Below are 18,618 nucleotides of genomic sequence, written 5' to 3' on the forward strand. Positions count from 1 at the left end.
GTCTCCCATCAGTCTGATGCATTGTTTCCAAGTATTTACTCTGTACCTCATGGATTTCTTTGAGAAACTTAGTATCACTACTGCAGATTTGTTCACCGCTTCTGTCTGTTGCTATTCTTTTAACGTGATTTAGTTTTTTTCTGATATCAAGGTACTTCACAATATTCCCCTTTCCTTTCATGTTGAAAGGAAATTTTCCACTCTCTCAAATTTGATGTCATTTGGAAATGGGATGAAGATGCATTTCATGCCATTTTCCAGGTTTTTAATGAAAACATTAGGTGGCATTTGCCACAGTATCAAACCCTGAAAGTGTGACTCAGAACCACCTGCTGTTAAACTTGGAGCCATTCACCACTGTCTTTTGAGCCTGACAGTGTAATTAGTTTTCCACTCTTTCGTCCAGACCATATCTCCCAGCTTACCCACAAGGGTACCAAAGGAGCCTGTGTCAGAAGCCCAGTTAAAGCCAAGGTAAATGAGACAGTCAGTTCTTTCCTCAGCTACAGAGCTTGTTATTTCATTGTAGAAGATCATCCATTTTCCCTTGGTCAGCCAGTGCTTTCTGTTCTCAATCACTTTCTTGTTCTTCCTGTGTCTGGAAATGCCCTCTGTAAGGATTTCCTCTCCACAGTCTCTACTGCTCCTCCAAACCTGTCCTTGCCTTCTTTGAATTGTTGTCCAAGATTTTATTTCTGGTTCCCCAGAAAATCAGTTGACAAGAGACTAAGTCTCTCAAGGGGAAAACTTTGGGGATTAGAAGTTCTCTTTTCTGAGATGATGTCATTGAGGGTTTTTAGCATAAATAAAAAATTATTTTGCTATCACATGCTATTCAGTGGAAAATTTTCAGTGAGCCCTACTTCCAAGTCACATTTCATCAGACATTGTTTGTTCAGTTTCTCCATAGTGAACTAAACCCAAAATCTTTTGGTAACTGGTTTGAACTGAGTGTAGACTCTTTGAATTTCAGAAGATGGATGTAAAATTCCACTTCTATCCAAACGTTATTCTTTTAAAGTGAAAAAGTGATTTTTCAGTGAATCACTTTACATACCCATATAAATCTGATGGGGTTTTTTTAGGAGTTCATTCCTGTTAAGTTGTAAAAATTGTATAGAATGTGCACTGATGATGTGATGTATTTTTATTATAAGTATGTGAAATTGGAAAATTGCATGAAACTTAGAGAAGAACAGTAAAATTAAGTTAAGCAATGTGAATGTATTCATACATGTTTAAAGGTTTAAGACTTTGCTTATAGTTTAGGAGAGGAAATGCTGCTTTGCACCGAATGAATGCTAGAATGCATAAGAATGTGTGCTATGTACTTGTGAACTGATTCACTAATAGATAACTGGACTATACTGTAGTATTACATCTATTTTAATAGTTCTAATATTCAAAGTGTTTTTCTGTTGTTCCTTAACTCAAACAGACTGTCTGTACAGCAGGTTATAGAGTATCCTGTATTAATGTTTTGCAATCACAGCAGAAGTGTCTACCAGGGCTTCAGGAGTACACTGCAGTTTGTAGATATATTATGAAATAATTGCCCCTCTCCAACTGAGCAGTTAATGGATATTGATCGCTGTTTTGTCATGAATCGCAGTGTATTCTGTCATTTGAGTGTTGTTTGTCAAATACTTTTTACAAATTACTGTGCAGGACCTTGTATCACAGCTGGTGTAGTTTAAGGTTTGGACAGAGTCGCTGTGAATGAAGCCCTGCTGTGAAATAAAAGTCAAAAGGCATCTTGGCATCCCAACCATTTCCTTGGGAGAAGATTACAGCCTGAGTATGTTGAACTTTATTGCCATGGGCCTCATGACAGTATTCAGAAACATGCATGGCATTTCTGTTAAAGAAACTCAGATGTGCTTAGACGCAAGGGATGGCATTCTTGTTTTTATCAGTATCTTGCAAAAAAAGTTAAATGTTTTTAGGCTTTTGGGGTACAGTAAAAATACAGTGACAAATGTGTCATTTATGCACATAAAAATTGAGGTTCCTGATTTCCTAAACATAATTTGTTACGAGAAGAAGGAAATGACTAATCTCAAACCTGGACGGAAATGTGTTGAGAAAGAGCTGGGGTGGCGGGGGGGAGCCTTGACAGCTCTTCTTTGAGTGAGCTGTCTTGCTGTGAGATCAGGAGTACAACGGAGCTGCATAGAGAAAATAAATGTGTTGTGTTTGTTAGGTCCTGAATGTGTGGAGTAAAGCAAGAGGAAACTTAAAAATCAGTGAACACTCTGCTTGTGTAATTCCATCTAAATTGCATCGATCGAATTCTGTTCCTTATATCACTATGTTTTAAGGACAGGCAAACCCAAGAGAATTTAGGGTCAGGTGAAGACAAATATGAAGTTCTTCAGGAAGTAAAATCCATCTAAAATGGAATTGGTTCTCCTGCTACCTGGAATGGCAGGCCTACAATATCTTGCATCCTATAGCTGACCTGACAAGCTCCTTAATTAAATGGTCATTACAAAGGCTTCTAGTCAGGCCACAAAGTCAGAACAAATTGGTGAAGATTCTTCTGGGTTGGGTTCAGTTCCTTTGTCTTCTGTGTTGGCAATCAGATAGATGTGATGGCCATAGAGGATGAAGGAAGTATTACAGCTGGCACAATTCAGAGCACAGGTGAAGTCTGTGATATGAACTTTGTGTTCAGTTACTGCTGTCAGATAGTAACCAGAGAGCAGTCTGAGAGTGTGCTCCTCAAAAGCTCAAAGTGTGATTCTTACTGATGTTAAACCTGTAAACAGTAGACAATAAGAGTGTACTTTTTTTGGTTTTATTAACTGAATCGCTGGAACGGTGTTTAAGTAGAACAAAAATTAAATTAAAAGCTTGTGTTAATGAGTAACGCATAAAATGTGTTAATGAGTAACACATAAAATGTGTTAAGGTCATTTATGAAGTTGGTTTTGTGAATTAATAATTTTGAAAGAGTGTCTATATTCTTACCAAAATGAGAATTTTTAAAAATGAGAATTATGTAAGGTAGTATCTTCCAAGTTTTGAGTGTGTTCTTGTAGTTCTGCTGAAAGATAAGGTGCCAGGTAGTCAGCCTGGGCACGTCTGTTTTCCATCCTGTTTCTCAGGTCCCAGAAGGGTTACATTTAACAAAACTGTAGCTGTCTCAATAAGTTTTGATTTCATCTTTGGTGAAAAAAAAAAGGAAAAGTTTGATCCCATTATAAAGCAGAACAGCACCTACCATTGATGTTAACTTCACTGGGAAAAACTCTATATGAATGTTAGCAAGAAAGTAAGTACACACTAGTTTTCACTGAAAAAAATAATTTTGCGCATGAATCCAATAAGATTACAAACTTTCTTTAGAAGTTAACTGTATGCTGTTAGTAACAAGTAATATAGATGATTATTGTCATATTGGCATTTATTCTAACAAAATATGTCATCTTGACTATTGCTTTAGATGATGGCTTTAACTGTGAAGTTATAAAACTTGTAGTTGAAATACTTTTAAAAGTTACTTTGAAAATTCAAAATGGGACTGTGTTTTTTCACCTTTCGTTCAAGACAGGATATGATTATATTAGCTATAATTAGTTTTTGTGAAATTGTCAGTTTATTTACTTGGATTTTTACCTCTGCAAAGACATTGGTTGTAACATCAATTAGCATGGATTAGATTTTCTTTGATCAAAACTATAATTTTTAATAGTTCAATTGCATTAATATTGTATTTATGTATGAATGAATATACTTTATTCAGCTTCTCTAGTGAAAATGAAAAATCCTCTCATTAAAATTAAATTATAATTTTGAATAACATTGCAGTTCTATATGATGAATTCCTATCCCTTTAACAAACAAAACATTTTTCCTAAACTGGACTGCTGAATTCTCTTACTACTTTAGACAAAAGGAATAGTGTTGTGCATTAGGATTGAGAGTTTTTATTTCCAAAATATAGAACTGCATCAGCAGTAAAAATTCAGTGATTCAGTAAAACTCTGTCCAGGTAATATATCTGTAACAATAAGGATTAAATCCTGACAGCAGTGAAATCATCTGTTGAATTTGGAACCAGTATCTCACCTGTAATTTGTAGCCAATGTACTGAATGTAGTTACACATGCTGACTTAACAATTCTTGTGTTAGTGCTTTAAAAACCTATATGACCCTGAAGTTTCTGGCGGGTTTTTTTCTAGATTCATTAGGAGCTTAGTCCTGCAGGGTGGTGAATGCTCTTAGTGAGCATGAAAATTGACAACGTTCAGTCATTCTCAAGAGGGACAATGCAGGTTAATTGAGCAGTATTTTTAATAGAGCATGCAGGCATCACACTGTACTGCCAAAAAGGTATGGATCAAGAGTTGCCATGTTGAACTTTTTCACTGCACACTGCGTTGATTTCATGTGAGTCAGACCTGTGGGGAATTCCGTATATTTATGGTGTTGCTGAATCTAAGGCAAAATTGGGTCCCAAGTTTTCAGCATACTCGGATTTCTGTAGTTATTAAAAATGTGGTGCCTGCTTAAAAAACTTAGTGCCCAAAGCAGAATGGGGTTTAACACCGAAGCACACCGTAGCAGGGAACAATTAATGAGAGGCTATCAAGATGGATATAAAAAGAAAATTGCACTTCAAATGTTATGAGGTATTTCATATGTCTCGTCTAGATTTCTATTGTGTGATTAAGAGAAAGCAGAACTCCTAAGTTGTTGTTTATTGCTGGAAGATGGATAAACTTGTGCTTTACTGTCACTGTGCTTCACCGACTTGGGCTTGTTCTTGTAGCCACTTGGACATCAAAGGGACCTAAGGGCTTTCTTGAGTCTGGGCCTGCACATTCACAAGGAGGCACCTTTACCTGGGGTGACTTTTCTTAACTGTTCTCTGCTATTACCAGGTTGCACAGGGCATCTCAACTTAATGATGGTATGTAATGCCTTGTTTTCCAAACAAAAGTTCAGGACAGTACTTGTTCTTAAGTCAAGAGTGAGGAGAAGAGTTGCCTCTCCTCTCCAGTACCAGAAGCCTAAGCCACCTACCAGGTTCCAAAAGCCAGTCACCATAAACTGGCAGCCCCATGTGTCCATCCAAGCAGTCAAAATCTGTAACTTCCAATCTGTCAGCTCTGCAATCTAATGACAATATCTAACCACCAGAGTTTTGCTGCATATTTAAACTGACCGAAATGTAGAAGTAAATCACATGTGCTATTAAAGTAAGTGATGTAAGGAAAAACATTCTCCTTTTATTATTCACTTGTCAATTCAGTACAGCAAAGCTATTTTAAATGTACATGAATTCCTGTAACACTTCCAATCTGCTACAGAGTTCAGCAACTGTCTGGATATATGATCAGTATGGCCAGAACAGCGTGCCAGGATTTCACTCAATTAGGCGTGGATTCAAAGCAGTGCTCTGCACGTGGCATGATGGAAGTCTCTATTTCACTGTCACAAGACGTTGTTTTTAGGAGATTAATTTGCTGAAAATAATTCCTCTTCCCCAGATGTGTTTCAGCTTCATTTTGTGCAAATTAGGGGGAACAGCTTTAATTATTTTATGGTGTTTGATTTGTGTACTTCTGTAGCAGCTGTAAGAGATATTTTTCACAATTGGTAAAGACATTATATATCAGGCAGCTGGATTGCTTTGTTTCAGGCGTCTAAATTAATTGCCTACAACACATATATGACATTTGCAGTACTCTGGTTTGCTTGTAAAATCAAGAAGGTGAGATTTCAGTGCAACATCTCTTTTAACTATGGCATTCTGTCTTGCAGCTACAAAGCAGATGAACAGGTAATTACTTCCACTACTCTTAATGCAGCATTTATTCCTGACTGAGATCACTTTCCATTCCTTGTCATATACTAGAGAAGAAAAAATATAGATAGATAATACTTCCATACTACAAGTCCAGGGGGTACTGCTGACATAGAATATGTGGAGAATTTCATACTTGCAAGAAAGAATGGAAAAATAATTTGTGTTGTTTATATGGTGATGATATATATCTTCAAGACATATGTTAGCTCTCGGAATACTGAATGCTCTCTAGGTGAAGTTACATTGCTCAGTTTTTATAAAGATATTTTTATGTATATTTTGGGTAAAAGCCCAAACTCTTACAAATAATTTGAGCTGAGGGATTAAGTAGATAACTTGAAATTGAGGATGGATAATTTTATACCTGGTTATAAATAAGCATGTACAGAAATAAGATATTTATTTCTTTGAAAGCTGTTGCTGATTCCCAAAGGTTGTAAAGTCTCATTTTAAATGGGAAGTTTTCTTATTAAGTGAAAAAGCACTAACAATATTTGTCATATATTTATATTAAACTAAAAATACATGTGCTAAATTCCAAATGGGGATTAAGAATATGGATAACAATAGGAAATAATGCAGAAATTGAAAATTAAAAACAGCTCTGTCCCTTAGTCTTATGTTTCTGCCATCTTACAAACTAATTTGGGGGTTTTATATATATATATATCACAAACTAAGAGGCGTCATTGAAACGTATATTGAGTTTCTCAGTGTCCACTTTTCTTGCCATTTTCCTCTACCAGACTGGAATGTGTTATGAAGCGTGAACACTTGCACACCCCTTGTTGCCCACGTGTAGGTAGCACACATGTATTCATGCAGGGATAGACATGGTAAAACCTTTAGTAACTCTATGCCAGGTTTTTGCTAGTTGCTTTCTTTTAGAGAACTCTTGATACAAGATAAAGATACAAATGAAAAATCTGGCAGAGGAACACCTGAGATCTGGCATTTGGTCAGATGTAATAGTTGATAGGGATGTGGTTTCGGCTGGAGGGTGCCCACTGTAAGAATGGATGTTAAAAATACTGAAATGAATTGTACAACTGGAAATGTTGTTTTAGCATTCATCATGGAGGGGCACAATGGTGATACATTTGTCTAGTAGAACTATCTGCATTATTGTGTTCTTTAGTGTTGGCAGAAAGAGCTAGTGAAAAAGCACCTAATCACTTTTATGAAAAATATGAATTTTAACTCTTGTTGGATATTTTTTTGTTCTTTTTTTTTTTTAAAGTCTTAAAAATTCAAGTAGTTTGTTTTTTAAATATTAAGTTACATTCCAATTCTGGTTTCTTTTAAAAGACTTCAGTAATAAAATCACTACTTTCATCAGTGCAATTATGAGTTGATTTACTTTGGCATACCCTTCTCAGCCTAGAGAGACACGAATGACACAATTGACTGTTGAATGAGGCATTCAGATTGTGAAGAGAATGGGTTTTCATCTTCTTTTAAAGTTAACCTTGTGCCAAACTTTTGTACAGGCTGTGGAGGTGATTATTTCATATTACATAAATGTCACTTCCTTCATGTAAACGTTTCGAAAGTACATTCTTTGGTCATCACATCACTTCCATTTTAGTCAGATTTTCTGTTGACCCAAATGGAAGCAAGCTATCTTTTTATTCTTTCCTAAATGAGGAATTCTTTCATTTTTATGTGTAAGCTACAGAAGTGAAATTGTATTTCAGACATGGGAGTGAGGAATCTGCTAATAAATGTCTTAAAAAATCATAGCAATACCTGTCTGGGAGAAATCGTGAGGAGATACGTATGTGTACACACACATAAATATATGTTATTCTTGCATGATATCGAGGTGTTAAAAATTACGTCTCAGAAGGACGTTAGAGGGACTCCATAAGGCAGAGATGAAATTATAAAGCATAACGTAGAAAATGGTTTTGCTTATTTTCTTTGTATGTTTTTCTTGCAGGATTGTTCATCTTCAGAAGAATACAGCATTGCTGCAGCATTACTGCCCCTGACGACTGCTTTCTATAGGGTAAGTTTGTATTGAAAACCACTGCTCTTTTGTATATTTTTTTTCATTACATACATTGTTGAGATAGAGAAAGGGATGACGTGAGATGCATCACAGGTAGGAAGATTCATTCTAAAATTGACTGAATGGAAGTTGACCGGACTATTATGGACATTGCTCCAGAACTACACTTACTGATGTTGGCCCGTGATGATTGTGATGCAGGCACCCAGAAATAAATGCAGGCTCATGTGATCAGTTAGAGAATTATCATTGAATTATATTTAGTCACTAAAATAATTGAAAATAATAATTTCTCATGTTACTGTGTCAAAACTGTTTATTGGAGTACTGTTTTCTTCAATTTGGCATGTTAAAACATTGGCCAAAACGTACATGTTAAGTTTTCAGTCTGTCCGGTAGTTGCTAACTCCAGAGAATATTATGAGTGGCTTGTTTTAACTGTATATTTGTTTTCAATTTCTTGTATTGTTGTTTGGTTTGGAGGGGGAGAATACACAGTGTTTCATGGTGGCAAAATATAATATAGTAAATATGAGAATGCAGATAATGCAAAGTCTTCAAGTAACTATTTCAAAAGCATACCTCTTGTAGTATGACTGTATTTATTTCAGTGTCCCAATACAGTAGTGTTTTCACCGCTTTTGTGTAGTTCAAGTCCTGCTTTTTAGGATGTACATCTCTGAGGAGATAAATTCAGAATGTGGACTTGCTTGCTTGCAGTATTAAATAATCCTTGTTTAATGTGAATATTGTCATACAACCCAGCTTGAGAAGTACGTGGTAAATCTTTGGTAATTGATACGTTATGATACTACTACAGTAGTTACTGTGACAGTTTAGCTAGACATTAATAAAATTATAGAAATTGAAAAATACAACCTTCCTTCCTTCAGATGGTGTGTGAGGCATTTATGAGTAGCCATAAATAAAATGCAAAAAGTTTCCTATTTTAGCTGAATAGAAACTAAGATTTTGTGCAACAGTAAGCTGAGAAATAAATCAGTTATTTTAAATTTAAATTATACATCCTAATCAACAATTTCTGGTTGTTTTAAATTAAAAATAGATTCTGACATGTAGTTTTTAGAACCAAAAAATGTGGAATTTTACCAGTCAAAGAACACAGAAACATCTGCTGAGGACGAGAGCAATTTTGACAAAGTTAAATGTACAGAAAATATTTTGAAATTTCCTCTTTAAACTAGTACTTAGCAACATATATGGAGCATAAAGTGGTAGATTTGTTTTTCTCTTCTAATCATTTAAATTGAAAAAAATTTTATTTAAATGGGTTTTATTTTAGAGCTGTACATAATACCTCAAGACTGCTTTTGGGAAAGAGTCTACAAAATATTTTCATTCTCTTATGTAAGTTAGCATGGTGAGATGTTAAATTTTTCAATCCCAGCAAATAAACTTTCTCCCATCTTTAATTATGAGTTCATCTTTGCTCCCTCTCTTTTGAGGCCCTGAGGAGCAGAATTGTGAGTTGTTTCCCATTTGTTGCTGCTACTAATACTTAATTTGGAGAAAGAGCTAATGAGCTATAGAGATTTCCCATTTCCCTGTTTTATCCTTACTACCTCATTAATCCTACGTTATGAAGAAACTTCAGTTTTGTTTCATTTTCTGATTTTTAGTTCTGCTAATAAAAATAACCAAGAGAGTCCACATAGCTCTTTACCTTGAGAGGTACAGAGGGTATTTTGGGGTGTTGTAGCAGTTTGGTTAGATTCCACATTTGGTAAAGTTTGAACAAGGAGGGGGGGAAAAAAAAGAAGACAGTGAAAAAAGCTTTCTTTTTTTTTAATGACATATCATGAGTGTTGAAATAAGCTTAAATAAGTTTTGATTTCACCATCAAGAAGAGCAAAAAGCTGAATTGAATATAGAGTATATTTAATGATTTCTTCTGTACGCTTGTATTTTTTGGTAGAGGTACCAATATCTCACAGCATTTCTCTCACAAAAAGTTCTCTGAAATCTCTGTTTAATGTCCTAACCCCATACTTACTATTTAACTCTAAAGCTTTACACTGAGGAATCTGTGAGTCCCCGAATGGAAGAAGCATGATGAGGTCTTTTAATGTTTCCTGACCTGAATTAAAAATTAATGTAACCTGACTATTAACTTGCAAAAGCCAGCTGTTAATGCATAATAGAAAAAGAATTTTGTTTTTCCCAGATCTAATCCTCAGGTTCAGTGATGGTCCCCTTTGGTATGTCCCATTAGATACAATTCTTTGGCAAAAGTACTTATTTTGGTATGAAACTATTCATACTAAACACAAACTGACATGTTGTTCAGAACATAAGATCATTAGAAAAACTTCACAGTGATTAGTTAAAATTAAGATTAACATTTTAAGGTTCAGTTTGGAATTTGAGTTAAAAATTACACTTTTTAGAGCATTTTTTCAACTTCTCTAGAGGTTTTCAAAACTGTTTCATAGAGTAGAGTGAAAATGTTCTACCTGGCATGAACCTGTGCTTCAGCGTGCACAACTGTCTTACCTTTGCTGTGTGATTGTGTTCATGCTTTCCAAAGATGAAGTAGTTTTTGGCGATGTGTACTTGTTTTATTGATGTTTCTGTTACCATAATACCGTGTTTAATGCCGGCAGCATATTAAACCTCATTTCACTTAACCCTGTTGAGACTGCACAATGTTCTTGATAGCCAGGAGTAGATAGGAATTTTGAGTCTAATAGCAGCACACGTTTTTATTTGTGTGTGCATTGGTGTTATTGCACAAACGATATTCCAAGTCAAGTTATCAGTGAAAAAATCTTCAGTAAATCTAAAAGTGTTGTAGAGTTATATCAGTCAAGTGGCAAGGTTATGGAACAGATCATCTTGAGTGCGACCACATGGCACCTACAGGATGGATGGGCAATCAGACCCAGCCAGCATGGATTTAGGAGGGGGCAGGTCCTGCCTGACCAACCTGATCTCCTTTTATGACCCTCTTGGTGGGATGAGGGGATGACTGTGGATGTGTCTACCTGGACTTCAGCAAACCCTTTGACACCATCTCCCACAGCACACTCCTGGAAAAACTGCAGCCCACGGCTTGGACAGGGGCACTCTGTGCTGGGTTAGGAACTGGCTGTAGGGCCGGGCCCAGAGAGTGGTGGGGAACGGGGCTGCATCCAGTTGGCAGCCAGTCATTAGTGGTGTCCCCCAGGGATCAGTGTTGGGCCCAGTCCTGTTTAATATCTTTACTGATGATCTGGACAAGGAGATTGAATCTACCATTAGCAGATTTGCAGATGACACCAAGTTGGGGGGGGAGTGTCGATCTGCTGGAGGATAGGAGGGCTCTGCAGAGGGACCTAGACAGGCTGGATAGATGGGCTGAATCCAGTGGTATGATGTTTAACAAGGCCAAGTGCTGGGTCCTTGACCACAGCAACCCCATGCAGTGCTACAGGCTGGGCACAGAGTGAGTGGAGAGCAGCCAGGCAGAAAAGGACCTGGGGGTACTGATTGACTTCAGGCTGAACAGGAACCAGCAGTGTGCCCAGGTGACCCAGAAGGTCTTTACAGAGAGAGTGATTTGGCATTGGAATGGGCTGCCCAGGTAGGTGGTGGAGTCACCATCCCTGGAGGTATTTAAGAAGAGACTGGATGTGGGCCTAGTTGACAAGGTGGTGTTGGGTCAAAGGGTGGACTCAATGTTCTCAGAGATCTTTTCCAACGTAGTTGATTCTGTGAAATAGGTAATTTACCATGAATATTTGCTATAGAATTTTGATGGGAAATTATATGGGATTTTGTGTTACAGCATTTTATTGTTAATATAACTCGTGTTGCTCCAAGTGAAGTAATAAAAAGTTACACAACATGGCAGTCCCTTTGCGAAAGGACTGTTGTTTATATGAAATGTTAAGTTTCATTTTATTTATCTAAGACAAAGCAGAGCACAAAGAAACACTTAACTCTTCTTCCTATATAACTTTACTATATGTGACCACATGTAGTGCACCCACCAAGTGTTTGAGGCATATAAATAATGAGAAAGATGTGGTTTTGTTTGAGTTCAGCAGATAAACCAAGGAACTGAGTAGTAAGAGAACCATACTCCTAGAGGTGATATTAGTAAGATTCTGGAACGGTTGTCTCACAAAGTAGTCAATGCACTATCGTTGAGGTATTTTAAAATATTCTTGGGAAAACAGCAAAAAATTTATAGAAAAGAACAAGCTTGCATGATGTAACTGGTCTTGTCTTAAAGACTTTGCTTATGTAAAAACTAGGCTAGGGTATTTCTACAGATCCCATTAAAATTACAAGAAACATCACGCTGTGTACAGCACGCTATGAGCTCTTGGGATGGCTGGTGAAATTTCAGAATTCTCCCTGAAGTCTGGTGAGTGATCTATTGTGAAACCTGATCAGGCAGGATTTGATCGCACTCTTAACTCATAGCTGATGGGATTATATTCATAGACAGGAAGTCAGCACTGGTTGCATATTTGTGGCCTGGAGTAATAATTGAATTTTTCTTGAAAAAATAGTCACAATGCTTTTTAAAAATTTTCAATATTGGACACAAGCTGTTAGCAAAATGTGACTCATCAGTGACAGTGGACTTTGGTGTGTACTGTTAATGTCACAAAAACAAACAAGTTTTTGCTTCTGGGTTAGAAAAAGGTTTTAGTTTACCGTTAGTAATACTACTGGAATTTTGTTTAAAATTGAAACAATATAAATAAAAAGTATTTATACATGAAGATAAAAGAATTTTTCCATGTTTTCTCGGTACGGATGACCCATGCCTATTCGGTATGCAGTCATTTCTTCTGTGTATAAAATACAAATGTAGTATTCCTTGGTGCTGCGGAAAAAAAGGTCTTTTTCTACATGTTGGAGGAAAGGACAAGATGAAAAGGGCATATTTTAATCGTGTTTTCATTTTATTACCTCATCAAGGAAGACAATTTTACAATTGTATAATTGGCATCATCAAATTCCCAGGGTTTGGATTCCCTGCTTCAGTTAAGAGTCTCTGCCAAGGTGGCAAGATGTGGTGTACAGCATGCTGCGTTTCTGGAAGGTTCAGTGTGCAGCCAGAGGGATGATCAGTGGCAGGCACCAGTTCCAGCTGCTGGACAACAGGCAGAGGGAGCAAAACCTGTGTCCTCACTGCTGTCCCATGGCAAGTCACAGCCAGAGGCCGCTTCTTCACCTTCCCTCCCTTTGCAGCTAAGGTGATGTTTGACAGTATGATCAAACATTTTTCTTCAATCCCTCAACCACTGTAGAACCTGAATGTGCAGGTTATAATACCATTTCTTAAGTTTCAGTGGTGTTTTTGAAAATTTTATAAATAAAATTTTATGGTCGAACTGTAAATAATCATCTTTGTTTCCATACCTTTCTAAGTATATTCTACCACATTACATAGTACATAGTAACAAAGTTGCAAATTTTTGTTACTTGGCATTCAGAAGTGTTTGAGTAAAGGAAGTGGCATAATAAAAATATACTATTCTGACAGTAAAGTTTGCTCTGTGGTGAATGAAATAGGATGAATGGGCTTCCATATTGTATATACAAACATTTCTTTGAATTGCAGTAGCCAGAGCAGTATGGTACTATAGAATCACAGATATTTAATTTAAATTTCTGAACCACTTGTTGTTTTGGATGGCTTGTTGTACATTTGTGTAGTGCTGATCTGGTTTCATCAAAAATAACCCAAATAAAGTAACCTGTTTCTCAGTTTAGGTGTATTACATTAAAATTGACATTTGTCATTTAGCATAATGCAGTGAGATACACTGGAAAGTGCTTCATAATTTTTATGTTATTAAATTACATAACTCTTGTGAAGGATGGAGGGAAAGATTAGGGGGAGGTATTTTTTTAATTTTCTTTCATTTTAATGCTTCTAAGCCATAAGATTTCCAATAAAAGTTCAATTGGATACTGATGCTGATTTTATCCTAGAACTTGAAATGAAACATGAGAGAAATATTTTGCAGATTGGGGCTAACAGAAATCCTTAGGATATGCTATCTTTTGGCTGTTCATCTGTGTTCATCACTCCATATGCCTATACCTTTCTTTATTGAGAATGAAATAAAATTTCATAAAATAGGAGGCTTCCTTTATTCAGTGTTTTTAAAAGATTACCAAAATTTGGTAAATCATTTTACTTAAAACTTTTGTTATTAGACAGAACATTTATTCATGTCATCTTACAAATTATCCTGGTAGCATTTTTGAGGTGAAAAGGATTTTAGTCCAGGTTTATGGAAATTGGGTTTTGTTTCATTTTTTTTATAATCTTCCAGGGAAGTACAAAATTATGATTTAAGTAAAAGAATTGAAGTTAATAATAAAACATGAAACTGTAATCATTCCATGTTAAGACATAAATAAAAATAATTCTGTTTTCCATAGTGAAATATATTATGTTCTTTTGCATAATAATAAAATGAAAGTAATTTGAGTGTATACTTTTCTAGCTGAAATGGATTACCAAGTTTCAGTAACAGTTACATCAGATGCTCAATGAAAGATAGTCTTTACTCCTTGAAATACCTGAATAATGACCACTTTGCTTCAGAGCCTGTTAGGTGTGGGAAGAATTCCCAGTTACAAGGATAAGGCATTTCTCTGAAGATTGAAGGCAGGACTAGAGAAATTCAGAATAGTTTATAATATTTTAACTAATGTCATCAACCACTTTTCCAAGAGAGACCCAGTTCAAGGTTAATTATGTAACAGAAGCATCATTAGCTGAAATGTGCAGCACCAGCTGTTGTGGAGCACCAGCTACAAAGCCACAGGGAAGTTACCCAATGAAAGGCTTATGTGGAAATCTATGATGATGGGTGAAGAGAGGATTCCATTTTTATGTCTTTGTCAGGCAGATTTTACAATTAATACCAGCTGGAATCAGTGGAATATTGGTCCAACTGTACTGTGGAAAACAGTGAAAATTTTGGTACTAATGTTACCTCTGTTACTTTATAACAATATTATATTAGCAATTGTTTTAGAATCTCTGTAAATACCAGGGAAATGCATAATGTTATTGGATGATACAGTTGATTTTGAAGAGCAAAATTAGTGCAGTTTTCTGCCTTTACCATGAGTTTTGATTCTTAACTTCTATTTCTGCAAGACTATGATTGGCCCAAGTAATTCTCATAACCATCAGCATGATCAGCCTTCTAGAAAGCCAGAAGGACTTTCTGTAATATGTTAGCTTTCTATACTGAAATATTTTCATTCTTACACCTAGTTACTATATTTCCTTCTAAAAGTTCCTGTTCTACTCTGGTGTGCTTGCATTGAAGTCACTTCTGCTTTAAAATTCTCCACTCTTGAATTGCTGGCTTTAATTTAGGAAACTCCCATCATGAAAGACTTCCTTTATTGTCTTGGCAAGAAGTTTTGTCTGCTTCCATTAATTTTCTTCTTGTATCTCTATCCTGCCAGTTCTGATACTATCTTAGTCTATGGAATTGTTTTTGTGACTGAAATAGTATTAAGCACCATTATTTTTAGTACTAAATTTATTTGTATTTATCCATTCTCAGAATGCTAATCCCTTCAATATAGAAATACATTAAGTTGCCTGCTTAAAAAACAGCAAGAGCATGCCTGTATCATACAGTAGATAATCGGAAACAAGCTGAACCACAAAAGAAAATGTATGTAGGCACACTTTGTGGTTTCTATCCTTTACATAACTCTTCTAAAACAGACAACAGTGAATTGAAGGCCATCACACAGGAGAGAAGAAAGCTTTTTCTGCAGGACTTCAAATGAAGGAATAAGTATCAAAAGAACATATATCAGCCTTCCTCATTGGATTTTGCTGTTCTTTAACTATCAGAGCCCTAATGCTTCTTTATGTCAGCATAGTCTGTAACGTTTCAACTGCAGATACCAGCCTGGTTTGTTAGGAGAAAGTGGATGGTAATGTGAGTGGAAAGTGTAAAAGGGCATGATACGCCTGCCCTGTTTAGCAGGGGTAGGGTTGGGTGTTAATTCTTTCAGGTTATTCATGTTTTCTAAGGGAAAAAAGTATGTGTTTGTTCTTCAGCTTGTGGTCAGTTCCTAGACTTCTGGCACTAGTGCAATTAAAAACACCATGCAGTATGTTTAAAATATAAGATGGATTATTAAATCTTAATTTAATGCTTTTCCATATATCATCTTGTTTAACAATTCTTCATTCAGACATCTTGCTCATTTTGCACATATTCAAGTTGACAGACAAAAATTTGATTAAGGACATTTTACAATATTATCAAGTTGTGTATATTGGCATTATTTGCATTCCTGGAAAATCCAGGAGCCCTAATTGTGGACCGGAACTGCTGGGCTTGATTTTGTTCAAAAGAACAGAAAGATGATGATACTTATCCTCAAGAGCTTACAATATGTATTTGAAATTAGTAATAATACTTGAAGCCAAGTTTGAATCATTGGAAGGAAGCTGTGGAGTCATCATTGTTCATGATTCATAATAGTTATCATTATTCATAATAGTCATCATTATTATTGGTGATTCTGTCCACCAGTAAATTAATTATGGCTGAAGTTTTTGTAGACATGATCTAAAAGCAGTATTTTATTGAATTTTGAGAGAGGATAATGTGGTTACTTGGCAGGTGCTTATGAATACGAGTGGGGTCATGGATGAGAATTTGTAAGGCAATGGCCAAAGTTCTGTCAATATTTCCAAACACTCTTCCAGTCAAGGGTTTTTATTACATCCATTAGAAGTTATTTTCTTATAAATATTATAGTTCAGTAAATTATCTTTGTAAAAGCAAACATACTAAGTTAAAATAGGAATCTGAGGATTCTTATTAGCTATGACTGAGTGGTTCTGCAGTATCACTTGCAAACATAGATGCTGAAATGTCATCTTTGATCCTTACAATTTTAATTTGTGCACTTTGGTTTGAATGCATACATAATACATTCAGTAGAACAGATCTTATGTCTGTGCAGGTAGAGAATATCCCAGTTGCCTAACTATTTTTAGATTTGTGTGTGGCAGGGAAATCAAACCTGGAAGAAGTTAAACAGGAAAGTATAATATGACAGTATATGGCATATTAGTAGGAGAGACTAACTAGAGGATTTTTTAAAACATGTTTCTCTACAAGGAATTTTGGGAATCAATTACTGTGGTAACTTTGCTCTGTTGAAGAAGCTGGCTTTCCCAGAATGATAACATCATGGGAAACATGGAAGAGAACTTTGCAATCTGTAATTCCTTTCCTTCGTGGTTTGTGGGAGGAAGTGCTTGGGCAGGAAAAAAACCCCAAACAATTAAAATAAGATGTAATGATAAATTTTATAGTAAATACTTAGTTCTGTAACTGAGGAACTGATCCACTATCTCCTAGAATAAACAGAAACTTTTTCGTTGTATTTCCGCTGTTATTGGATCACATCATTTGTGACTATCCCTGATTTCACTTGAGCTCATTTTCTAGCCATGATACGGAACTCTGGTTTAAATGTAACAATTTTAATTTACTTATAACTCATCTCTTTACGTTGTTACTTCTAGGAGGGATTACAGTGTTACAGAAATTCTGATTCACTTAGAATTTTCACCATGAAAGAATTTCTGGTGGTTTAATTAAAATTTTTGGTAAAACTTCTGACCTTAAGCTGTAGGAATGTAAATGAAGTAACAGAGTCCTGTGCATTTTCCATATGCGTAAGTTCGACTTCTCCTGATCACTATGTCCCTGTCCCAGTAGAATGGAACTTAATTTTCTGAATGAAAATACAATTTCTTTCATTGAATTCAGTTTCATTGTAGCATTATTATCTGTCATGATCTGAGCAGCATTATTTTACATTTCCAAGAGACAGCAAATGCTTACAGATGGCAAGGGAGAGAAGTTGCTGATATATTTGTGTATATTACCTGCTTTTGTGTGAATTTCTGTGTTGCTGTCCTAGATATCTCATCAACAATTTGAACTGGATGTGACCAGAGAATTGAGCTGTCACAAATGCTTTCCTGTCTTACACTTTTTCCTTACACATTATCATCCCAGTAATTCAAGCCCATAATCGCAGTTTGTATCTCCTACTCTTGTTTTTGTCCTTTTATGCATTTGCTGCTTCTACATCCTTTATGATAGTACCTCCAGTTGAAATTCTTGGTAGGATCCTCTTCTTTGCTTCCTCTGATTTGTTACTGGCTTTCTGAATACCACATCAGCTCTTTGTCATTAGTTCATAACACTCTACCAATAGGAATTTATTGGGTAGATGTGCAGCTCTCCTCTTCCTCATGCACTGCACATGCCATAACTGGATCTTATCATTTGGCAGAATTGTTCCTTACAGTACCCTGCTCTGTAAGGCACTTGCATTTAGCACCTCCACAATCATTTTCTTTGCCTGTTGGTCAGACTAGATCTTCAAATCTCCCAAATGACTTAGCTCAGAGTGCAATAAGTTCAGTTTTCTTCTCCTTACTTTCAGAATTCTCCATAATATTCTCCATTTTGCCCATCCTCTCTCTCTCACTTTCTGAACCATGTAGTATATATAATTTGACTTGCCAAGGTGAGATGTACAACTGTTCTAATTTTATTAATTTGCAGTTTATATTCAGTATTGTACTGTTACATATTTTTAATTTGCTCACCCTGTTCTTGAGAGCTACTTGAGGACTATTGTTTTAATAGTTTCTTCAGATAGGGGAATCCTGTATATCAAGAGAACTTCAGAGAGAATTCTACCACTGAAGACAGAGAAAGCTGCCATAGAAGAAGGAAAATAGTA

At 35.9% G+C, this 18,618-nt stretch overlaps 1 protein-coding gene across 5 annotated transcripts in view; it reads left to right on the forward strand.

Moving 5' to 3' along the window:
* SBF2 (SET binding factor 2) overlaps nt 1-18,618 on the forward strand; it is a 256,955-nt gene that overhangs the window by 175,177 nt on the left and 63,160 nt on the right. For all 5 annotated transcript variants that reach the window (XM_027700345.1, XM_027700310.1, XM_027700327.1 and 2 more), the window contains exon 17: nt 7,762-7,830. In XM_027700345.1, the coding sequence (XP_027556146.1) occupies nt 7,762-7,830 (69 nt within the window). The remainder of the gene's footprint in view (nt 1-7,761; nt 7,831-18,618) is intronic.

This window comes from Neopelma chrysocephalum, unplaced genomic scaffold, assembly GCF_003984885.1.
Source record: "Neopelma chrysocephalum unplaced genomic scaffold, ASM398488v2 Primary Assembly neopelma1_24, whole genome shotgun sequence".
NCBI classification, from domain to species: Eukaryota; Metazoa; Chordata; class Aves; order Passeriformes; family Pipridae; genus Neopelma; species Neopelma chrysocephalum.